The sequence below is a fragment of the Eleutherodactylus coqui genome, chromosome 8 (assembly GCF_035609145.1).
Source record: "Eleutherodactylus coqui strain aEleCoq1 chromosome 8, aEleCoq1.hap1, whole genome shotgun sequence".
In the NCBI taxonomy this organism is placed as follows: domain Eukaryota; kingdom Metazoa; phylum Chordata; class Amphibia; order Anura; family Eleutherodactylidae; genus Eleutherodactylus; species Eleutherodactylus coqui.
The window spans coordinates 206201596-206227617 of NC_089844.1; the positions used below are offsets into that span (position 1 = coordinate 206201596).

At 48.0% G+C, this 26022-nt stretch overlaps 1 protein-coding gene across 1 annotated transcript in view; it reads left to right on the forward strand.

Moving 5' to 3' along the window:
* Positions 1-26022, forward strand: part of LOC136577361 (actin-related protein 2/3 complex subunit 1B-B) — a 54682-nt gene that overhangs the window by 20103 nt on the left and 8557 nt on the right. Inside the window, exons 2-6 of the mRNA XM_066577255.1 lie at positions 5632-5697; positions 12143-12247; positions 14781-15003; positions 17259-17366; positions 19977-20183. Coding sequence (XP_066433352.1) covers positions 5634-5697; positions 12143-12247; positions 14781-15003; positions 17259-17366; positions 19977-20183 — 707 coding nt within the window. The 5' untranslated portion in view covers positions 5632-5633. The remainder of the gene's footprint in view (positions 1-5631; positions 5698-12142; positions 12248-14780; positions 15004-17258; positions 17367-19976; positions 20184-26022) is intronic.

Consider the following 26022-nt stretch of genomic DNA (forward strand, 5'->3'; position numbering starts at 1 on the left):
ACGTGCGGCCGGCTTCTATCGTAGTCGAAGGAAGCTATCTGTCCCGCGATACCTCCGCTCTGAGCACAGCGGGAATATGCATCACTGCCAGATAGGACTCTTGTGGCGGATCTGGAGAGGTGAGTATGGGGTCTTTGGGGGGCGCTGTGTCGGACTCCGCTGTGATATTCCGCTGCGGAGTCCAACACAGCCGTGGGCATGAGGCCAAAGTGTATGGGCGATCAGCAATCCATTCAGACTCCTCCTCGCTGCTGGGTGAGGAGCTCAGGGGACATGGGGCCCCTAATCTAGAGGTCAGCAGGGGCCCAGTGGTTACCCCCTATCTTGTGGACGGAGAAGAACCTGTAATTGTGGTCCACCTCTTCAGCCAATCCTAAGAGGTAGATGTTCAGTAACTATTCCATTCTAGAAAAGTTGCAGGAGGGCAACCCGGGAGAGAACCTCAGCCATGTTTGGTCCTATAGAATTGCTCCCTGCTGCCCGCCTGGAGAGGGCGCTGTGCTCGGCATGCAGCAATGAATTTCCTATAATTTGCTTATATTTACTCCCCCCCCCCCCCCCCCCCTCCCAGCGGCAGAAAACTTTGATGGTTTTGGCTTCTTCGATGTTGCATTTGACTTTCCATTGTTTTAGCCTACCAACTTCCGCTATAGACTTGCTCAGATGAGGAAGTAGATGTGGGAGGATCGGCTGCTTCTTCTCCTTGGGGAAGTAATACGTGAGGTTTGGCTGTGTTACTGTAAGTCTGGTGGGTATCGGAGTAACGGGAGACACGGTTGGTTTCCAGGAGAAGTGACTTCTGAAGGTGAAGTCTAGTTCTGCCGTCTTGTGGCAACCAGCGTCATTACATGATCACCGACCAGAAATAGCGGAAGCCACCAATCCTACGCTCGCAGCGCCTTCTGGTGACACCAGCACCTCTGGGTTTATTCTCCAGCCCCAAGAGCTGTGTCTAACCCAGCTTGACTGATGAAGGGCCAACCCCAAAACGCGTATCTGCTGGTTTTAATTGACACAATACAAAGAGAAGTTGGATAAATCTTATCCCACTGCCTGTTGGCATTCTCGGAGAGCAGCGCCGGGCTACCGCTATTGTCTCTCCATTCGCTCCATTGTGTCCACCAGTCGGTGGCTTTATCTGGTCGGCAGTGCCTCCTAGTGAAGTCAATTTTCACACAAATCTACTCTCTTTTTTTCTTCAGCTCCTTGAGGCATCTGGTTCCCGGACATCCTACCAGGCTCTGGACCCTCATACACACCGAGTTTGCTCCACCCCTTTGCCCTTGGTATTTGGGGCGCTGTTAGAGGGCGCTCGGTCAGCTGATCGCTTGGGGTCCCGAGCGGCAGACCCCAGCTAAACAACTATTAATGACCTGTCCTGGGGAAAGGGCATCAATAGTATTTTACCTGGAAAACCCCTTTAATTAGGCAGCACCGGAGGAGGTTAAGTAAAAGAGAGGTGATTCACTCAGCTCCTGGGTAAGCTAGGTGTGATCCCAGGCGGTCTGCGAGGAGAAGCTTTCTGGACTACAAGACTGCGTTTAACAGACTTCCTGTGATGTGAATGCTGAAGCGATGAGTTATGGCATTGGGCCAGATATAGAAGGCCAAAGCTGATGCATAGCGAGTGGCTAGATGGCCAGGGTTGATTTTGTGTACTAGTTTATGTACAGTGTAGAATATTGTGAACCATTGCTGAGGTGCCAGACCTAAAGAAGTTCCAGGTGTAAAAATGTGTTCCTGACAGTAGCGTCAACCATCTTGAGTGGAGACGATGGCGATTCCGAGGAGTAATTGGTCCTCTAATGCCACTCCATGATCAACACCTCTGCAGCGCCACCTATTGGACGGCAGCATTCCTTTAAATCAATCCTTGACCCTTTATACCGGTCTGTAAATCAATGATTGGGAAATGAAAACCAAGCCACAATCCATCCACAGACCGCTGTTTCGAGGTTTTTGCCCTTCTTGATTCCCAATCTTTGCTCTTCACACTTGTATAAAGGGTCAAGCATTGATTTGAAGGAATTCTGCCATCCAATAGGTGGCGCTGCAGAGGTGTTGTTCCACGAGTGAAACCGGATGCTACGGAGTGGAAGCGGGTTGTCTTAGTTTGGACAATGACGCTGGACGTGGTCGAGTCTGCAGACCCAGCAGGGGGCGCCTCTCACACAATTATATAAAAAATGTTATGTCAGAAGATGGCGGCTGAAAAATCGTTTTTCCTTTTTCCAAAATACTTTATAAACGATATAGATTTAGTATCGCAGTGATTGTACTAACCCATAAAATACAGGTGTGTCATTTGGGCTGCAGTGTGTACACCGTAACAACAAGACGCCCAAGATGGCGGGAATAGGGCCATTGGAACCTACAGCTCATCCTGTATCGATGGATACATTAGAGGGGTGCAATATTAAGGGGTGAAGACCAGATCCTGTGCTTCAGAGACCCACAGAGTGGGCCGCTCAGTCTTCATGCTGGGGATCATGCATTACAAACTGTGGGTGCTTTACCCCCCGCCGTAGGGGTCCCATATGATGACACCAATGCTGCCTTGTCTGCTGTCAGGAGGACAGGGTAAACATGCTCTGCAGAGTCTACGCGGTCAGCGACTGGGATGACTCTGCCCTCCTCTGTATCATTCGGGGCTCTCTGGTCAGGTTCATGAATCCTGAGAGGCATATCAGAGGGGAACGACAGAGAGGGAGGATACTCCATAGCATCCGCTTGACGTTCCCTGTCCTGGTGTCACTGAGGCACAATCGGGCGCCCAAAGCCTAGGTTTTGATTTATCCCAGAGGCTGAGTACTTACCCCATTCCTATGTTCTTTCAATGGCACTCCCATATTGGTAGGACCCCCAAAGTTCTGCACCCCTACCCCTAAGTTATCAGTGGGCGGTATCCACTGTGGGACCATCTCATTTCCAAGACCTTAAAGGACCATCAGACTAGGAAAAAGAAGATTCTCTGCTCTGAAGGAACTTTTTGACCTCAAAGCCTTCTGTCTGGAGGAAAGAGGGAATTGGGCACCGCTCATCACCTGCCCAATACCATCCCTACAGTCAAGCCTGGTGGTGGAGCATCATGCTGGGGAAGAGGAGACCGGTCAGGGTGGATGGAAAGTTGAATGAAGCAAGAGACCTCAGACTGGCCAAAATGGTCACCCTCCAACAAGACAATTGCCCTAAGACCTCAGCCAAGACAACCCAGGACAGAGGACTACTCTGTGAATGTCCTTGAGTGGCCCGGCCAGAGCCCTGAACCCAATGGGACATCTCTGGAGAGATCTGACGATGGCTGTCTACAGACGGCCCCCATCCAACCTGACAAACGACAGAAAACCCCAAATTCAGGGGTGCAAACCTTGTGGCTTCATCCCCAAGAAAACCGGAGGCTGGAATCGCAAAGTGCTGAGTAGAGGGGTGTGAATACTTATGTCAATGCTAAATGTTAGTTTGCTGTCACTTTGTCATTATGGGGTACTGAGTGCAAAATAATGGGAGCGTTTCAGATTTTTACGGCGAGGACTTATTTCTTGTCTCCTGCACAGAGCCGGGTGATGGAGCAATATTTCAAGGAGCGTCTGCAGAAGGAATCTTTTCATCTTCACAGGTCCCCAATGAGAGCTGGGTCTTTTTTGTGACCAAAAAGGTGACAATTTTAAGAATCCCCCAGCTGTGTGTCTGAATCCAACTATTTACATTGGAACAGGTGCATAAAGCAGACTCACCTGGAGTATCAGTGGTGTGGTCCCACCGCTCGAACACATATGGAATAAAGTCCTTCCCTCCATCCACCATGGACATTCACTGTGGAGGGCGCTGGTGAAATCCCAGTAGTGCCTCCTGTCCCTGGTATGCAATAACAGAAGATAAGACTGCAGTGCTGGAGGGTTGGATGTGAGATCCATGGATTGACGCACAGCTTCTGGTGGACGTACGTGGTAGAGGAGGCCGTGGACCTTCCAGATACAGGTGGACCAAAGAGATGTCCAGTGTCTGCTAACGAGCAGAGAAAACTGATGGCAGAAAAAGCCCAAATGGTCCATCCAGCCGGCCCGTCCATTACTTCACTGGTAGGACAGACGCTCCTCCCAGGCAGCTGGGCTTCCTTCATAGCTCATTTCCATCCACGTCCGCTGGAAGAAGGATGATCCAGGCATCTACTACTCATTCAGTAAATTAATGATTTCTGACTCTCCGCGTGGACCGAACATCTTGGATGGTGGGACCACAACCGGGTTCTGGGGTCACAGTGCTCCATTCGTCAGAAGGATTGTGCGTTCCCCTGGCTCACTAGTCGGGAGGACTCTTAAAGGGGCAGCACCTTTAAGACAACCTTTGCTCGTCTACTGTCTTGTCCCATCATTTCTGTAATATAATTGCCTTCAAAACCTTGTTGCTTTACTGTAAATCACGTTTGAAAATGGAACCCCCAACGCAGATGTGAAACCGGCCTAATCCAGTCTTCCTTATTCTAGTTTTAGTACCTTGTTGTAGTCCAGTTTGTTCTTGCCGTTGTGGTTATATCTCTTCAGTCTTGTGGCTGTAACTGATGATTCCCTTTTTGAATCTTTCCTGTTTATATAAGCTTGCTTAAGGGCTGCCAGTAGGGACAACTGAGGTCTATATGGGGACAGTGGTATCTGGTGTTAGGGTCAGAGTGAAGGAGAGATCAGAGGCTATAAAAAACCCTTGAGAGGATGATTGTTTCTACTGATGACTGGGCTGACAATCATTTTTGCAATAGCGACTAATTACAAAGGTTACAGTTTGCCTTCTGCGGCTTCTACATTTCACTGTATATAGACACTGCAGTCTAAGTCTCAGTAGGAGGTCGGTCAGTAAGGCCGGACCGCCAGCTGGGTTATCAGTTATTATAAGCTCATTTACGACTACAGTACAGATACATTTAGCTGTGGTCCTAAATCCGCTGTGAAGGAGCTGCAGGAGAGCAGAGTTCAGTCCTCGATAAGAGCAGCACTATGTATGCAGGGATATTTTGCTTCTGCAGATTTTCCTTTCCTTGCTTCTGGTATCGTATCTATGCAGTAATCTTGTAGTAAGCTCGGTTCTGTTACAACTTGCATGTACTAAGTGTCAGATCATTTAAATCTGCAGGCTCGTGGAGGGCCCTTCATTGAGTCCAGGGCTCATGGTAGCCTTAAAGGCCTATTGATGATGCGCCCCCAGGATAGGTCATCAATAGTCTTTTGGTGGGGATCCTGAGCACCTGGCCTGCTGTCAGTGCAGCCGGGCCGGACCTTGTAATTGGTGGCTTCCCTATTACCCACCTATTACATTTCCGTCCCTGACCCCAATGATGATGTCATTCCCTGCAATCACCTGATTCCTGGGGACCCCCAATACGGAGCAGGAGGTGTAATAGGTGGCTTCACTCCCAAAGCTGGTTATTAGACCCCGAAGACACCGACCAGCCCTGCTGCACTCACCGCGGGCCGGGCGATCAGCTGATTGTCGGGGATCCCCACTGATCGACTATTGAGGATGGGTCCTCAGTATTATTTGCCCTTTTATCCGCCTCTGAACATGAAGCATAAATGAATTGAGAGATTCTGGGTGTGACTTTTTATTGCACATTTTATATCCCTTTTCTTCTTTGTGCAGGAATGGCGTTTCACAGCTTCCTCTTGGAACCAATCAGCTGCCATGCTTGGAATAAAGACAGAACTCGTAAGTTCTCAGACTATACTATGCCATAAAGAGACTATGTTCAGATGGCGAATCCCCCTCGAAATCTGTAGCACGGATTGGCCAATCCACGTGTGGTTCTACTGATGCCAAATCCACGTAACAAAGGAACGTGTCACTCCATTTTTTTCCAATAAGGAAGCTGGAAGAATACCTGCAGCGCCACCTACTGGAAGGCAGCATTCCTGCAAATCAATGCCAGACCCTATATACAGGTCTGTAGAGCAGTGATTGGGAATTGAAGGCCAAGCCAGAGTCCATGCACAGACAGCTGTTTCGGGGTAGTTGTCCCTCATCAGTGTGCAGCAGGATCCTTGCTTGGCCAGTGAGCAGCCTGTGACGTGGGTCAGGAGGGGTAACATCTCTACTTAAGGAGAGCACCAAGAACACCTTATGGGGCCATCCATGCTCCTCTGGGTAATAGGCAAATAGGGAAGATAGTATTGTCCCATCTCCCTTATTTGCATATTACCCGAGGAGCATTGATGGCCCTATAAGTCTCCTCCTGCCTTCTTGGTGCTCTCCTTAAAGGACTAATGTTACCCAATCCGACCTTCATTTTTTTCTGCACACAGATTTCAAGATTTATGGAAAAAATAAACGCCTTCTAGATTGCGGCACGGATTATGCAAATGAGTGGAACATTTAGGTGAAGTGAATATGCAGGGATCCTATGAGCTCCCCATGTGGGTGCAGTATATTATGTGCGCATGAATAACTAGTGCATAATGACTATTAGTCAGACACAGAAGGGTTAACAGGTTATTATTGTCAATGAATAAAATGCAAAAGTGACTGAAAAAAAGAGAAATGTAACCCCTTCAGTACTGGGTGGGACGCCCTTCACCTTTAGGCTCTGTTCACATGGGGCGTCAGTAAAACCTTTGTGCGTTTTTTGCCACACTTTATTGGAACTCTGGCAAAAACACACAAGTTTTAAAAATGCACTTTTTGTTGCAGTTTTAATTTCAACCAAACTGCCCGATGTGAATAGAGCCTTACAACCGCACCAATTCCTCCAATTACACTATTGTAGGACTATAATCAGGTGTACCATTACCCAATCATACCAAAGAGGCGATCGTTGGATGTAACAGTCATTAACTGAAACAAAGCAGCTGTGTAGGAGGCTTAACACAGGACGAAGAACAGTCACAATCTGCTACAAAGTTGAGGTTACGGAAGACAGTTTCATGTCACAGGTCATACCCCATGGCAGGACTGAGCGCAGCCACAATGTAGTTATACTGCATCAGAGAAGTCTCTTCTAGGCAAAGATTTAATTGCATTTCTGAAACATTATGAAATGGGAAATGTGAGGACCGTAGACACAGCGGTCGGCCAAGGAAACAGTGCAGCAGATGAAAGACACATCATGCCTACTTCCCTCAAAATCAAAAAGGGCTGGAGTGCTGTACGATAATGAGTGTCTGCAGGCAACAGTGAAGCACAGTGAAGAACTGTACAATAATGAGTGTCTGCGGGCAGCAGTGAAGCACAGTGAAGAACTGTACAATAATGAGTGTCTGCAGGCAGCAGTAAAGCATGGTGGAGAGCAGTACAATAATGAGTGTCTGCAGCCAGCAGTGAAGAGCGGTACAATGAGTGTCTGCAGGCAGCAGTGAAGCATGGTGGAGAGCAGTACAATAATGAGTGTCTGCAGACAGCAGTGAAGCATGGTGGAGAGCGGTACAATAATGAGTGTCTGCAGACAGCAGTGAAGCATGGTGGAGAGCAGTACAATAATGGGTGTCTGCAGGCAGCAGTGAAGCATGGTGGAGAGTGGTACAATAATGAGTGTATGCAGACAGCAGTGAAGCATTGGGGGAGAGTGGTACAATAATGAGTGTCTGCAGGCAGCAGAGAAGCATGGGGGAGAGCGGTACAATAATGAGTGTCTGCAGGCAGCAGAGAAGCATGGGGGAGAGTGGTACAATAATGAGTGTCTGCAGGCAGCAGTGAAGCATGGTGGAGAGTGGTACAATAATGAGTGTCTGCAGGGACAGTGAAGCATGGTGGAGAGTGGTACAATAATGAGTGTCTGCAGGCAGCAGAGAAGCATGGGGGAGAGCGGTACAATAATGAGTGTCTGCAGGCAGCAGAGAAGCATGGGGGAGAGCGGTACAATAATGAGTGTCTGCAAATAGCAATGAAGCACAGTGAAGAACTGTACAATAATGAGTGTCTGCAGGCAGCAGTAAAGCACAGTGAAGAGAGGTACAATAATGAGTGTCTGCAGGCAGCAGTGAAGCATGGGGGAGAGCGGTACAATAATGAGTGTCTGCAGGCAGCAGTGAAGCATCGTGGAGAGCGGTACAATAATGAGTGTCTGCAGGCAGCAGTGAAGCATGGGGGAGAGCGGTACAATAATGAGTGTCTGCAGGCAGCAGTAAAGCACAGTGAAGAGAGGTACAATAATGAGTGTCTGCAGGCAGCAGTGAAGCATGCCAGAGAGCGGTACAATAATTAGTGTCTGCAGGCAGCAGTGAAGCATGTTAGAGGCTCCATGCAAGTTTGGGGCTGCAGTTCAACACATGAAGTTGGGAATTCGGTCAAGATTTATAGCGTCCCCAATGCTGGGAAAAACAGGTAGTCATATCCGTCAAGGAGATTTCATCATGGAGGTGTCTGATCTGCTGCAGAATAAATTTGGAGCAGAACATTAACCCCAAACATCCAGCCAATGTCATTAAGAACTATCTGCAGCGTTGGGAAGAACAAGGAGTCCTGGAAGTGCTGCTGTGGCCCCCACTGATCTCACATCATCCAGTCTGTCTGGGACTACATGAAGACACAGAATGGGGATGGGGAAGTGTATGAGGATGGGGATGAAGGTGAGGATGGGGATAGGGATGAGGATGGGGATAGGGATGAGAATGGGGATAAGGGATGAGGATGGGGATAGGGATGGGGATGAGGAAACAGATAGGGAGGGAAATCACAGGTGCAAAGCCATATTGAAGGACAGACACAACAAAGGGAGATGTCAAAAGAGAAAGGTATTAAAGGGGTTGTATGGGTGTGAGACAAAAGTGAGGCAAACATTTTTAAAAGTGAAATTTTTAAAAAATAGATCCAGGCAGGGACAGTGAAGCATGGTGGAGAGCGGTACAATAATGAGTGTCTGCAGATAGCAATGAAGCATGGTGGAGAGCGGTACAATAATGAGTGTCTGCAGATAGCAATAAAGCATGGTGGAGAGCGGTACAATAATGAGTGTCTGCAGACAGCAGTGAAGCATGGTGGAGAGCGGTACAATAATGAGTGTCTGCAGGGACAGTGAAGCATGGTGGAGAGCGGTACAATAATGAGTGTCTGCAGGCAGCAATGAAGCATGGTGGAGAGCGGTACAATAATGAGTGTCTGCAGCCAGCAATGAACCATGGTGGAGAGCAGTACAATAATGAGTGTCTGCAAATAGCAATGAAGCATGGTGGAGAGCGGTACAATAATGAGTGTCTGCAGATAGCAATGAAGCATGGTGGATAGCAGTACAATAATGAGTGTCTGCAGGCAGCAGTAAAGCACAGTAAAGAGCAGTACAATAATGAGTGTCTGCAGGCAGCAGTGAAGCATGGTGGAGAGAGGTACAATAGTGAGTGTCTGCAGGCAGCAGTGAAGCATGGTGGAGAGCAGTACAATAATGCGTGTCTGCAAATAGCAATGAAGCATGGTGGAGAGCGGTACAATAAGGAGTGTCTGTAGGTAGCAGTAAAGCACAGTGAAAAGAGGTACAATAATGAGTGTCTGCAGGCAGCAGTGAAGCATCGTGGAGAGCGGTACAATAATGAGTGTCTGCAGGCAGCAGTGAAGCATGGGGGAGAGCGGTACAATAATGAGTGTCTGCAGGCAGCAGTGAAGCATCGTGGAGAGCGGTACAATAATGAGTGTCTGCAGGCAGCAGTGAAGCATGGGGGAGAGCGGTACAATAATGAGTGTCTGCAGGCAGCAGTGAAGCATGGTGGAGAGCGGTACAATAATGAGTGTCTGTAGTCTGGGTGTAAGACAAAAGTGAGGCAAACATTTTTAAAAGTGAAATTTTTAAAAAATAGATCCAGGCATGTTAAAACAATAAAAACAGCTGTACTTACTTGTCCTCTGCCCCACCGATCCAGCACTGTAGTCCCGCCTTTGTGCTGGCCTTTATTGTGGAATGTAAATCATCTGATCTTTGCAGCCAATCAGAGGCCTCAGCAGCCAGTTGCTGTTCCCCTGGTATCACCACTGAGATGCTGCAAGTCATGATGCCGGGAGAACGCCACCCTCTGATTGGCTGCAGCGATCAGATAGTGTTTTTTCTGTAACAAAGATCGGTTGGACGGCGGGTCTGCAGCGCCGGATCGCTGGGGCAGCGGGCAAGTAAATTGGCTTTTATTGTTTTAACAGGCCTGAATTATATTTTAGAAAGTTGCCGCAGACCCACACAACTCCTTTAAGCCTCATCCTCACCGACGTCGGGATTGTCCATGATGGCATCGTCTCTGGCAGCCTCGGTAGTCCTGGATAATGGTCTGGTGCTTCCTGGCAAGCCACCAATCAGGTTAGAAGGTGCGAGGCTGAACTCTGTGACTGCCAATGCAGTGTCCTGCTCTAAGTCCTCCACAGCCTTTAGGTGTTATATCTGATGGACACCGTCATATTGCTGCTTGCATCTGGCATTATCACATGCGGCGACCTAAGCCACTCCCACTTCAGGCACAGTCTACAGGACATCAGAGGGGTGGCAGGTTGCCACCGGACTGGCAATTATTTATTACCGGCCATGTTACAGGAGTTAGCCAAATAGCAAGCCAACAAGCATTTAACTCAGCCGCCGCTGCTGTAATTAATCCGTGACCGCTGACCCCCCTCCCCGACAGAAGCCGGCTGGTATGCAGTGCAGAGTGAGTTAAATGCTTATCAGGTTGCTGCCCAGCTGGAGGTCCACTATGGGGGTCACTATTACTACTTGGGTCACTATGGAGGTCACTATTACTACTTGGGTCACTATTACTATTGGGGCCACTATGGGCATCACTATTACTACTGGGGCCACTATGGGCATCACTATTACTACTGGGGCCACTATGGGCATCACTATTACTACTGGGGCCACTATGGGCATCACTATTACTACTGGGGCCACTATGGGCATCACTATTACTACTGGGGCCACTATGGGCATCACTATTACTACTGGGGCCACTATGGGCATCACTATTACTACTTGGGTCACTATGGGGGTCACTATTACTACTTAGGTCACTATTACTATTGGGGCCACTATGGGCATCACTATTACTACTGGGGCCACTATGGGGGTCATTATTACTACTGGGGCCACTATTACTACTTGGGTAACTATGGGGGTCACTATTACTACTTGGGTCACTATTACTACTGTGGCCACTATGGGGGCGTCATTATTACTACTGGGGCCACTATTACTACTTGGGTCACTATGAGGGTCACTATTACTACTTGGGTCACTATTACTACTGTGGCCACTATGGGCATCACTATTACTACTGGGGCCACTATGGGGGACACTATTACTACTTGGATCACTATGGGGGTCACTATTACTATTTGGGACACTATCACTACTGGGGCCACTATGTGCATCACTATTACTACTGGGGCCACTATGGGGGACACTATTACTACTTGGGTCACTATTATTACTGGGGCCACTATGGGCATCACTATTACTACTGGGGCCACTATGGGTGTCACTTTTACTATTTGGGACACTAAGGGGGTCACTATTACTACTGGGGTCACTATGGAAGTCACTATTACTACTTAATAGGGTCACTTTTAATGCTGCAACCACTATGAGGGTCACTATTAACTTGAGTCCCTCATAGGGTCACTATTACTACTGGTGCCACTAATGGGGTCACTATTACTATTGGGGCTACTAGTGGTGCCACTAACAATGTCACTATTAGGGCTACTACTGGGGTCAATATTACTACTGGGACTACTACTGGGGTCACTATTACTATTAAGGCCACTACTAGGGTCAATATTACTACTGGGACCACTAATGGGGTCACTATTACTATTAGGGCCACTACTGGGGTCAGTATTACTACTGGGACCACTAATGGGGTCACTGTTATTATTAGGGCCACTACTGGGGGCTCTATAACTCTGACACTTCAGGCAATAGTTCTAATACATGTTGGCTCTCCTGTGTATTGGTGCTTCTGCTGCCAGCACAATGAGGGTGGGCTTTTTGCGGGGTCCAAGGACGCCATTTCACACGTTGCCTCAGGTAGCATGAAGATTGGGGCTCCCCGACCAGTTTACACAACCAAAAGGCAACTAACATAGCTGAGTTGGAACATAAGAGATCCCCGTGCCCGATGTCCCTACGTGGTCCTCGGGGGCTTGGTCATCTATCATTGCACCTTCTGCTCACGGCGCCTTTGTTTTCCAGAAATTGCCTTTTGTCCGAACAGCCATGATGTTCACATTTACAAAAAGGATGGAGATAAATGGACCAAAGTGCAAGAGCTGAAAGAACACAACGGACAAGTCACAGGTAAGAGAGGCGCCCTTCATGCAGCGGCTGTTCTGAGGTACGAGGGACAGGAAGAGGAAACACTTAAAGGAGGTCCGGCCCGGGACTTTGCCCTATTAATGCCATACATCTAGGCATGTGTGCCTAAAGGCTGAAGCCCCATCTTCAGATTTTGTCAGTTCTTCCCGCGCTGCTGAAGACATCATGCGTTCCACCAAATGTGGCGCACTGAGATCGAAAGCATGTGCTGTGACTCCCGAATGACATTACGCGCATGCGCTCCATGCCTCAGTGTGACCCCATCCCTCAGTGTGACCCCATCTCTCTGTGTGACCCCATACCTCAGTGTGACCCTATCCTTCAGTGTGACCCCCAACCCTCACTGTAATCCCATGCCTTAGTGTGACCCCATCCCTCAGTGTGACCCCATCTCTCAGTGTGACTCCATAGCTCAGTGTGACCCCATCCTTCAGTGTGACCCCAACCCTCACTGTAACCCCATGCCTCAGAGTAACCCCATGCCTCAGTGTGGCCCCATACCTCAGTGTGGCCCCATACCTCAGTGTAACCCCATACCTCAGTGTGACCCCCAACCCTTACTGTAACCCCATGCCTCAGTGTGGCCCTATCCCTCAGTGTGGCCCCATCCCTCAGTGTGACCCAGTCCCTTAGTATGACACCATCTCTCAGTGTGACCCCATACCTCAGTGTAAACCCATACCTCAGTGTGACCCCATCCTTCAGTGTGACCCCATACCTCAGTGTAACCCCATACCTCAGTGTGACCCCATCCTTCAGTGTGACCCCAACCCTCACTATAACCCCATGCCTCAGTGTGGCCCCAGACCTCAGTGTGACCCCATCCCTCAGTGTGACCCAATCTCTCAGTGTGGCCCCATCCCTCAGTGTGACCCCGTCCCTTAGTGTGACCCCATCTCTCAGTGTGACCCCATACCTCAGTGTGGCCCCAACCTTCAGTGTGACCCCAACCCTCACTGTAACCCCATGCCTCAGTGTGGCCCCATACCTCAGTGTGGCCCCATACCTCAGTGTGGCCCCATACCTCAGTGTAACCCCATACCTCAGTGTGACCCCCAACCCTTACTGTAACCCCATGCCTCAGTGTGACCCCATCCCTCAGTGTGACCCCATCTCTCAGTGTGACCCCCACCCTCAGTGTGACCCCATCCCTCAATGTGACCCTATCCCACAGTGTGGCCCCATCCCTCAGTGTGACCCCATCCCTCAGTGTGACCCTATCCCTCAGTGTGGCCCCATCCCTGTGTGGCCCCATCCCTCAGTGTAACCCTATCCCTCAGTGTGGCCCCATCCCTCAGTGTGGCCCTGTGCCTCAGTGTAACCCTATCCCTCAGTGTGGCCCCATCCCTCAGTGTGGCCCTGTACCTCAGTGTAACCCTATCCCTCAGTGTGGCCCCATCCCTCAGTGTGGCCCTATGCCTCAGTGTGGCCCCATCCCTCAGTATTTAGCAGGCACATTTGGTGGAATGCATGATGTCTCCGGACAGCTGCAGGTGTCATTCAGCAAAGAGCGGGCGCTTCAGATGAAGATGTAGGGAGAGCTTAGACCGCTTGAGGCAGACCGACAGTCGATGGTCCACGGCTAAGCGTGCGGCGGTGATGATATCTGTAACGTGGAGCCTCAGCTGCATTCCTCCTGCAGGCGCATGCTTACATATATGGCGTTAGTAGGGCAAGAAAGATGAATATTAAAAAAATCGACACTGCGCTCGTCCGCCGCGCCGCACGGGCCATCCGCAATACAGATGAGAAGAGAGAATGTCAGGTCCGCGCGGATGCCGGCTGGGCACAGGGTCAGATCCCGCGGCGGGCTCCGGCATGCAGAATCCGGGCCGTTCGTGTGCCGCCGGCCGTACTCGGTCGTCTTACTGCTGTAGACATACAAATAGTGACAGGTTCCCTTTAAGCCCTGAAGTCTATGACAGCTCTGAGAGCCTTCACAACCAGACTGCGCCCCCCGATCTCGTTCGGGGCAGACTAAGCCCCTCGCTCCATCAAGCCATCTGAATGCCGCGGTCAGCGTTGTCCACATAAACAGCTAATGGCTGGAGATGGAGCTGCACCTGCCGTGTATGGGGGCGCCATGCTAACCCTGCGCACGCCTGACCTTCATTAATGTTGGATTGCCTGAAGGGGTTAAGGTAGTACAAGTTGTGTTCCTCAATTAAAGGGGTTTTCCAGGCAGCACCGGCTGTCGGTCCCAGGATACACCGGGGTCGGGGTTGAAGCCGCTGCTCCCACCTGTGTAGTGGCCGGCGCTCGTAATTGTAGGCGCAGCTCTTATTGAAACCAATGGACCCCAGCCTGCAGTTACAAGCACCGGCCACTACACAGGTCGGAGCAGCGGCTTCCACTCCGACCCCGCTGTATCCCAGCACTGACAGCCGGTGCTGCCTGGAAGACCCCTCTAAGAGCGCTGAGGCGGCCCAGTGATTGGCTGCCAGCTTACATAGTGCTGGTCACGGTCACAGTCAGCGGTCCGGACGTCTAACGGGACGCTCTTCCCTTACTGCAGGTATTGATTGGGCTCCTGAGAGTAACCGTATTGTGACCTGCGGCACGGACAGGAACGCCTATGTGTGGACTCTGCGAAACAACGCATGGAAGCCAACGCTGGTCATACTGCGGATAAACCGCGCTGCGCGATGTGTGAAGTGGTCCCCAAAAGAAAACAAGTTTGCGGTGGGCAGCGGCTCTCGGCTCATCTCCATCTGTTACTTCGAGCAAGAGAATGACTGGTGATTCTATTTGAGCTCTATAGTCACTATATGTGTATTGTCGTATCATGGGGGCGGGGCATATATTACTGAGCCTCCCCCGTCAGTGGGGGTCCGCCGCCCCGCCCCTGCTTAAGCTCTGAGCTGGTTTCTGCAGAATGTGGGGAAACCCATGCGGGGCCGTAGCGGCTGCCGCACCTCCCATGTGCTGTAGGTTCTAAGGGAGCCCCACGCTTATACGGTACGCAGGGCTTCCTGCAGAGGGATGCCGCACATGAAGGTAACACTAAATGCTGTGTGATATTCAAGGCATTCTGCCCCCACATATATGGGTTCTGAGCGCTGGGGGCCACGGGGGCCACGAACTGAGAATGTCTGTGAGATCAGTCGTTGCAGCAAGAACGTTTACAGTTTGGCGCTGTTTATGTATATTGCCCCCTGGAGGTGGGCTGTCTCTGCTTTGGCACCTCCCCTCTTGTGCTGTGTGGCTCTCTGATTTGCGCACAGAAGTACTGCAGTTTAGTACTGCACATGTCAGCTTCCGAGACTCGGGGGGTCGATTTACATAACCGGCGCCAGATTGTAAAAGTAAGTGTTTGCTGTAATGATTTAATGACGTGTCCGTTCGTGGACCTGGTGGCACCCAGTGCTATGATGACTGCTCACAATCCAGTTGCTATGACAACAAGGTTAAACGTTGGTTAGTCGATAGACCTCAGAATTAGGGTGGACACCCACTGGCGTTTTTTTTCTCCACTGCGCTGCGAGAGTAAGTGAAAAATCTCGCAGCGCAGTGCGAGAAAAACGCTGGTAAATCACTGGAACATCGCCAGTCGTTTCAATGGGGCCAGCGGCAGCAGCGCTAGTCCCATTGAAAAGATATGGAGAATGCCGCGGACTTCTGCCACGGCTGTGACAGCTGTGGCAGAAGTGCAGAATGATATCCCATTGCTTTCAAGCCCCGCAGTATGATGATCAGGGAAGGACTTGAAATATAAGCCCTTCCCTGAAAATCATCAATAAGTGGTAAAAAGTTTTTCAAAAAAATTACTCAACCTCTCCGCCACTCAGACGCGTCCTCCGGCTGGCTCATGAATGAATAGCTAAACACTATCTGTCATTGGCTGAGCACTCAGCTAATAGCTAAGCACTAGCTGCTATTGGCTGAGCCCTCAGCCAATCAGCACAGCCCTTTCTGGAGGAGGGGATTATCCCCGCCTGCTGAAAGTGCTGGACAGCAGTGTCGGGGAGCCAGCCGGAGGACGCGTCTGAGCGATGGAGAGGTGAGTAATTTAAAAAAAACTTTTTTACCACTTATTGATGATTTTTAGGGAAGGGCTTATATTTAAAGCCCTTCCCCGATAACCATACTGCAGGGCTTGCCAGAAAGCAGTGCTTTCAATGGGATCGGCAGCAGCGCTGATTCCATTGAAAGCAATGGGATATCATTCTGCACTTCTGCCACAGCTGTGGCAGAAGTCCGCGGCATTCTCCATATCTTTTCGATGGGACTAGCGCTGCTGCCGCTGGCCCCATTGAAAAGACTGGCGATGTTTCAGCGATTTACCAGCGTTTTTCTCGCACTGCGCTGCAAGATTTTTCACTTACTCTCGCAGCGCAGTGGAGAAAAAAACGCCAGTGGGTGTCCGCCCTCAGGCAGACTTCCCTCAGACGTTCTGTATGTAAGTGACGCTGAGGTAACGTTATTTGTGGAGGAATGGGGGCATGTAAGCCGGCACTCCTGTGGCCCCTACCCTGCTGCTCCTCAGCGGGAGCTCTACTCACTGTTGACACTGGCCACTTGACCACTACTCCCGAGACTCGTGAGGACTTACCTGCAGCGGGCATGCTCCTTCCAGAGGGACAGAAACAGACTCTCCGGTTAGCGGGCTTTCCTTCCTGTCCACCATTCTGGCTTAGACCCGGCTCCACACTTGGTTACAGCTCTGCCTTTCTTTCTCCTCCTCATCCTGACTTCTTGACCACTTCTCCTCCTCTCCATCCCCGCGCTGGTATATATAACCTCCCCTCCTCTGGCATCCATGACACATCAGGATAGGGAGTCTCACATACAAGTTAGATGGACACAGCACCAGACATGTGACCCCACAATGACTCTACACAAACCACCTCCTGGCTCCTCCGTGACACAAGGCCATCACCACGGGAGGTGATTCAAGTGCCGAGTGGCCCTACAGTCTGGGCCCCCACAGATGCTGATGCCAGAAGTCACCCTCAGTACTAATGATCATGTAACGCTCTGGGTTTTATCCAAGGTGGGTCTGCAAACACATCAAGAAGCCCATCCGCTCCACCGTCCTGAGCTTGGACTGGCATCCCAACAACGTCCTTCTGGCGGCAGGCTCCAGCGACTTCAAGAGCAGGTAACAGTCATTAGCCAATACTCAGGCTTGTGCGCCAATGTCTGTACTCCGTAAACGGGCAGGAAGGAGTTATATCACAGGACGTGCAAAAGTGTTAGGCAGGGGTGGAAAAATGCTGCAGAGTGCGAATGCTTCCAGAGATAGAAGGGTTAATAGTTTATTTTTGTCAATTAACAAAATGCAGAGTGACTAAAGAAAAGAGAAATGTGACCCATCAGTATCCGGTGTGACGCCCGTCACCTTCATCAGGGTGTGACGCCCGTCACCTTCATCAGTTCTCAGTACACTTGCACACAGTTTTCAGCAGGGAGGTTCCAGACATGTTGGAGGACTAAGCTCAGATCTGTGGATGTCGGCTCGCTCCAATCCTTCTGTCTGTTCATGTGATCCCAGAGAGACTGGATGATGTGAGATCAGTAGGGGCCACAGCAGCACTTCCAGGACCGCTTGTTCTTCCCAACGCTGATAATAGTTCTTAAATAGATTGTCTGAGTTGTAAGAACTCTAGACAACCCCTTCCTACTCCCACTCTGTCCCATGACGGTTCTCGGCCCCCCACTCGAGTCTCTGTTGACAGTTGAAGTCCCACCTGACTTATGGGACATCACAGGGGCGGCAGCTAATAACAGAGCTCAATGTGTCTCATTCAGGTGAATAGGACTGAGCTGCAATACCAGGAACAGCCACTATACAATGTACAGCACTGTGCCTGGTATGGACTGAAGTGGTGCTCACCCAAATGCCACTGTCAATTTAAACCCTTCCCAACTCAAAGCATATATTTACACCCCGGGTGAGAAAGGATTCCCAAGAATGGGCATACATGCAGGTCCTACTGGCCTCCCGCTGCAACAGTGGGAATCAATGAGAACACAGATCCCTGCTGTTAACCCCTTACATTCTGTGATCAATGTTGATTAGAACATGTAAAAGGTTACCAGAGGGGGGGGGGGGGGGGGGGGACTTGTATTGTGATGTCATCAGTAGTCTACAGTTTAATTGTGGAGAACCAATGGCTTGGCATGACAACCGGACGCCAGTTAATAGCGTCTGGGTCTGTGATGGCCTGTGATTGCTATGATAAGAAATAATGCAGTGTGTTATCACAGCAGATTGGTTCAAGTCCCCTAGAGGGACCAAAAAAAGAAATAGAAATAGTAAAAAAATAATAAACAAAAAAACCCGTTCTTTGTGAAATTTCCTTCCCTTGTTTAAAAAATGTCATAAAATAAAAAAAACACATTTTGAATTGTCGCATCCATAACGACTTAACAATAAACTGAACACACATTTTAGCCCACGTGGCAAATGCTATAAAAAAGTGAAAAACGACCCAATACTTCTTTGTGCTAATTTTCTTCCCCTAAAAAGTGCAATAAAAGTCATCAAAAAAGCTGTATCTACCCCAAATCAATAAAGGCTGCAGCTCCTCATACAGAAAACAAGCTCCGCCCACGGGGAACACAAGGGCAGTGCAGAAAAATCCCCAAAACATATTTAGATATAGAATTGTTATTTTTAAGGGGTTTTATTATGTAAAAGCGGACAAATCTGAGAGAATCATCGTTTTGGTGAAATATGGTGTCATTTATGCTGCGTGACCGACGCCGTGAAAAAGGCAGAATTATGGAATTCATTTTTTTCTCCCGGCCCTAAAAAGTTACTAATAGTTCTACATTAAATGGACCCGAAGTGACCGAATCCAATAGAGACTAGAGCCCTCATACGGTCAGTGGAAGAATAACAGAGGGGTGGCTGCTGAAAAGTGGAGGTGAAAATCCCCCAAACGTGGTCAGGGCCGTGGACTAATAGAGGCCGCCCACTAAGCCAGGCAGACACAGCCATTGGCGCTCAAAAAATCATTTGAGCGATAATCGTTGTGTGCTTTTTTACAGCGCAAGGTAATCGCTCAAACGTACAGCGATCACCGTGCGCTCTGAGCGGAGGATGCAGAAAACAAGCGGGGCCGCTTATCTTCTGCGTCCAGCTGTCCCCCGCTCGGAGCGCCCGGCTGTTATACAGCTGAGCACTCCAAGCGGAGGATGCATAAAACAAGCGGGGCCGTTTGTCTTCTGCGTCCAGCTGTCCCCCGCTCGGAGCGCCCGGCTGTTATACAGCTGAGCACTCCAAGCGGAGGATGCATAAAACAAGCGGGGCCGTTTGTCTTCTGCGTCCAGCTGTCCCCCGCTCGGAGCGCCCGGCTGTTATACAGCTGAGCACTCCAAGCGGAGGATGCATAAAACAAGCGGGGCCGTTTGTCTTCTGCGTCCAGCTGTCCCCCGCTCGGAGCGCCCGGCTGTTATACAGCTGAGCACTCCAAGTGGAGGATGCATAAAACAAGCGGGGCCGTTTGTCTTCTGCGTCCAGCTGTCCTCCGCTCGGAGCGCCTGGCTGTTATTAAAAGGCCTTAAGAGGTTAATCAGCTGATTGGCGAGGATAAAGTTTAGTCCTGGAAAACTCCTCTAATATTGCAGTTAAATAGCCTGGCTCTTGGCTTAGAGTGTTCGGAGGTAACAACCTTCATGAGATGCCTGCAAACATTCATGTTAATTGGAGAGAAGCATCTGAGTTTCTGTTCGGATGTCTGACACTTCTGAGTCTCCTTGGCAGGATCTTCTCATCATACATTAAGGAGGTAGAGGAGCGTCCAGCGCCGACCCCGTGGGGCTCCAAGATGCCTTTTGGAGAACTGATGTTTGAGTCCAGCAGCAACTGCGGTTGGGTCCACAGTGTGAGCTTCTCCCACAGCGGGGACCGTATGGCCTGGGTGAGCCATGACAGCACCATTTGTGTTGTCGATGCCGCAAAGAAGATGAGGTAAGAATACCACGTTCTCACAAACAGACGTCACACCGGACTGTCCGGAAGCAGAATGCAGATTATACTGAGTGTTAAGCAGACCTGACCTAAATAACCTAAAGGACCTAACTGACCTAAATGACCTAACTGACCCATATAACCTAAATGACCTAACTGACCTAAATAACCTAAAGGACCTAACTGACCTAAATAACCTAAAGGACCTAACTGACCTAAATAACCTAAAGGACCTAACTGACCTAAATAACCTAAAGGACCTAACTGACCCATGGGTCATTCCGTGTCAGTTCAACCAACGCTCCCGGTCGGCCATCTCAGATTTCAATGAAACTTTGCACAAAGATAGACCCTGACCCTAAACTAAGATAGCCAGAATATTAGGCTTCAAAGTGCTTTGGTTCACGAGCTACAGGTCTTAATCTAGGGGGTTGTCATGTGATTACAGCCTACAGGTCTTAATCTAGGGGGTTGTCATGTGATTACAGCCTACAGATCTTAATCTAGGGGGTTGTCATGGGATTACAGCCTACAGGTCTTAATCTAGGGGGTTGTCATGGGATTACAGCCTACAGGTCTTAATCTAGGGGGTTGTCATGGGATTACAGCCTACAGGTCTTAATCTAGGGGGTTGTCATGGGATTACAGCCTACAGGTCTTAATCTAGGGGGTTGTCATGTGATTACAGCCTACAGGTCTTAATCTAGGGGGTTGTCATGTGATTACAGCCTACAGGTCTTAATCTAGGGGGTTGTCATGCGATTACAGCCTACAGGTCTTAATCTAGGGGGTTGTCATGTGATTACAGCCTACAGGTCTTAATCTAGGGGGTTGTCATGTGATTACAGCCTACAGGTCTTAATCTAGGGGGTTGTCATGTGATTACAGCCTACAGGTCTTAATCTAGGGGGTTGTCATGTGATTACAGCCTACAGGTCTTAATCTAGGGGGTTGTCATGTGATTACAGCCTACAGGTCTTAATCTAGGGGGTTGTCATGTGATTACAGCCTACAGGTCTTAATCTAGGGGGTTGTCATGTGATTACAGCGCGCAACCTGAAAAAAGGGGCGATTTCAATCCATTGGAGTACATTCCGATTTTCGCCTTTGAAAAAGGTAAAACTTTGCCTAAAAGTGTTTTTTGCCATTTTTGACTCCTTGTATCTTAAGAGCTCTGCATCCTTTTGGGTCCATAATGGGAATAATGAGAAGCATTTCTATGGAGTACACATTGATACATTCAGAGCCGAGTCGGATCGCATTGATTAGGACTTATTACTGCTTAAAATAGGAGTTATTTTGCGTGATGGAATTTTTCAGCTCCTTTGACATGCAGTGGTGGCAGAATGATGATAAGAGGGGCAGAATGATGATAAGAGGGGCAGAATGATGATAAGAGGGGCAGAATGATGATAAGAGGGGCAGAATGATGATAAGAGGGGCAGAATGATGATAAGAGGGGCAGAATGATGATAAGAGGGGCAGAATGATGATACGAGGGGCAGAATGATGATAAGAGGGGCAGAATGATGATACGAGGGGCAGAATGATGATACGAGGGGCAGAATGATGATACGAGGGGCAGAATGATGATAAGAGGGGCAGAATGATGATAAGAGGGGCAGAATGATGATAAGAGGGGCAGAATGATGATACGAGGGGCAGAATGATGATACGAGGGGCAGAATGATGATACGAGGGGCAGAATGATGATACGAGGGGCAGAATGATGATAGGAGGGGCAGAATGATGATAGGAGGGGCAGAATGATGATAAGAGGGGCAGAATGATGATAAGAGGGGCAGTCTGAGTAGCTTAGCTGGATTCAGCACCAAACGTTCTCCTAGTGTGTGAAGTTTCATTGCTCTAGAGTCATTGGAACTGGCTTGGCAATGGATTGAAATCGCCACTTTTTTCAGGTTGCGCGCTGTAGTCACATGACAACCCCCTAGATTAAGACCTGTAGGCTGTAATCACATGACAACCCCCTAGATTAAGACCTGTAGGCTGTAATCACATGACAACCCCCTAGATTAAGACCTGTAGGCTGTAATCACATGACAACCCCCTAGATTAAGACCTGTAGGCTGTAATCACATGACAACCCCCTAGATTAAGACCTGTAGCTCGTGAACCAAAGCACTTTGAAGCCTAATATTCTGGCTATCTTAGTTTAGCGTCAGGGTCTATCTTTGTGCAAAGTTTCATTGAAATCTGAGATGGTCGACCGGGAGCGTTGGTTGAACTGACACGGAATGACCCCCATACAACCCAAATGACCTAACTGACCCATACAACCCAAATGAACTATATAACCTAACTGACCTATAAAACCTAACTGACCCATACAACCTAAATGACCTAACTGACCCATACAACCTAAATGACCTAACTGACCCATACAACCTAAATGACCTAACTGACCCATACAACCTAAATGACCTAACTGACCCATACAACCTAACTGACCTAACTGACCCATACAACCCAAATGACCTATATAACCTAACTGACCTATAAAACCTAACTGACCCATACAACCTATAAAACCTAACTGACCCATACAACCTAAATGACCTAACTGACCCATACAACCTAACTGACCCATACAACCTAAATGACCTAACTGACCCATACAACCCAAATGACCTATATAACCTAACTGACCTATAAAACCTAACTGACCCATACAACCTATAAAACCTAACTGACCCATACAACCTATAAAACCTAACTGACCCATACAACCTATATGACCTAACTGACCCATACAACCTAACTGACCTAACTGACCCATACAACCCAAATGACCTAACTGACCCATACAACCCAAATGACCTATATAACCACTGACCCATACAACCTAAATGACCTAACTGACCCATACAACCTAAATGACCTAACTGACCCATACAACCTAAATGACCTAACTGACCCATACAACCTAAATGACCTAACTGACCCATACAACCTAAATGACCTAACTGACCCATACAACCTAACTGACCCATATAACCTAACTGACCTATAAAACCTAACTGACCCATACAACCAAAATGACCTAACTGACCCATACAACCCAAATGACCTATATAACCTAACTGACCTATATAACCTAAATGACCTAACTGACCCATACAACCTAACTGACCCATACAACCTAAAGGATCTAACTGACCTAAATAACCTAACTGACCCATATAACCTAAATAACCTATATAACCTAAATGACCTAACTGACCCATACAACCCAAATGACCCATACAACCTAACTGACCCATACAACCTAACTGACCCATACAACCTAACTGACCCATACAACCTAACTGACCTATAGGACCTAAAGGATCTAACTGACCTATATAACCTAACTGACCTATATAACCTAACTGACCTATATAACCTAAATGACCTAACTGACCCATACAACCTAAATGACCTAACTGACCCATACAACCTAAATGACCTAACTGACCCATACAACCTAACTGACCTATAAAACCTAACTGACCCATACAACCCAAATGACCTATATAACCTAACTGACCTATATAACCTAAATGATCTAACTGACCCATACAACCTAACTGACCCATACAACCTAAATGACCTAACTGACCCATACAACCTATAAAACCTAACTGACCCATACAACCTAAATGACCTAACTGACCCATACAACCCAAATGACCTAACTGACCCATACAACCCAAATGACCTATATAACCACTGACCCATACAACCTAAATGACCTAACTGACCCATACAACCTAAATGACCTAACTGACCCATACAACCTAAATGACCTAACTGACCCATACAACCTAAATGACCTAACTGACCCATACAACCTAAATGACCTAACTGACCCATACAACCTAACTGACCCATACAACCTAACTGACCTATAAAACCTAACTGACCCATACAACCAAAATGACCTAACTGACCCATACAACCCAAATGACCTATATAACCTAACTGACCTATATAACCTAAATGACCTAACTGACCCATACAACCTAAAGGATCTAACTGACCTAAATAACCTAACTGACCCATATAACCTAAATAACCTATATAACCTAAATGACCTAACTGACCCATACAACCCAAATGACCCATACAACCTAACTGACCCATACAACCTAACTGACCCATACAACCTAACTGACCTATAGGACCTAAAGGATCTAACTGACCTATATAACCTAACTGACCTATATAACCTAACTGACCTATATAACCTAAATGACCTAACTGACCTATATAACCTAAATGACCTAACTGACCCATACAACCTAAATGACCTAACTGACCCATACAACCTAAATGACCTAACTGACCCATACAACCTAAATGACCTAACTGACCCATACAACCTAACTGACCTATAAAACCTAACTGACCCATACAACCCAAATGACCTATATAACCTAACTGACCTATATAACCTAAATGATCTAACTGACCCATACAACCTAACTGACCCATACAACCTAAAGGATCTAACTGACCTAAATAACCTAACTGACCCATATAACCTAAATAACCTAACTGACCCATACAACCTAAATGACCTAACTGACCCATACAACCTAACTGACCCATACAACCAACCCAAATGACCTATATAACCTAAATGATCTAACTGACCCATACAACCTAACTGACCCATACAACCTAAAGGATCTAACTGACCTAAATAACCTAACTGACCCATATAACCTAAATAACCTAACTGACCCATACAACCTAAATGACCTATATAACCTAAATGACCTAACTGACTCATACAACCTAAATGACCTAACTAACCCATACAACCTAAATGACCTAACTGACCCATACAACCTAACTGACCCATATAACCTAACTGACCTATAAAACCTAACTGACCCATACAACCTAAATGACCTAACTGACCCATACAACCCAAATGACCTATATAACCTAACTGACCTATATAACCTAAATGACCTAACTGACCCATACAACCTAACTGACCCATACAACCTAAAGGATCTAACTGACCTAAATAACCTAACTGACCCATATAACCTAAATAACCTATATAACCTAAATGACCTAACTGACCCATACAACCCAAATGACCCATATAACCTAACTGACCCATACAACCTAACTGACCCATACAACCTAAAGGATCTAACTGACCTAAATAACCTAACTGACCCATATAACCTAAATAACCTATATAACCTAAATGACCTAACTGACCCATACAACCCAAATGACCCATACAACCTAACTGACCCATACAACCTAACTGACCTATAGGACCTAAAGGATCTAACTGACCTATATAACCTAACTGACCTATATAACCTAAATGACCTAACTGACCCATACAACCTAAATGACCTAACTGACCCATACAACCTAACTGACCTATAAAACCTAACTGACCCATACAACCCAAATGACCTATATAACCTAACTGACCTATATAACCTAAATGACCTAACTGACCCATACAACCTAACTGACCCATACAACCTAAAGGATCTAACTGACCTAAATAACCTAACTGACCCATATAACCTAACTGACCCATACAACCTAACTGACCCATACAACCTAACTGACCCATACAACCTAAATGACCTAACTGACCCATACAACCCAAATGACCTATATAACCTAACTGACCTATATAACCTAAATGACCTAACTGACCCATACAACCTAACTGACCCATACAACCTAAAGGATCTAACTGACCTACATAACCTAACTAACCCATATAACCTAAATAACCTAACTGACCCATACAACCTAAATGACCTATATAACCTAAATGACCTAACTGACCCAT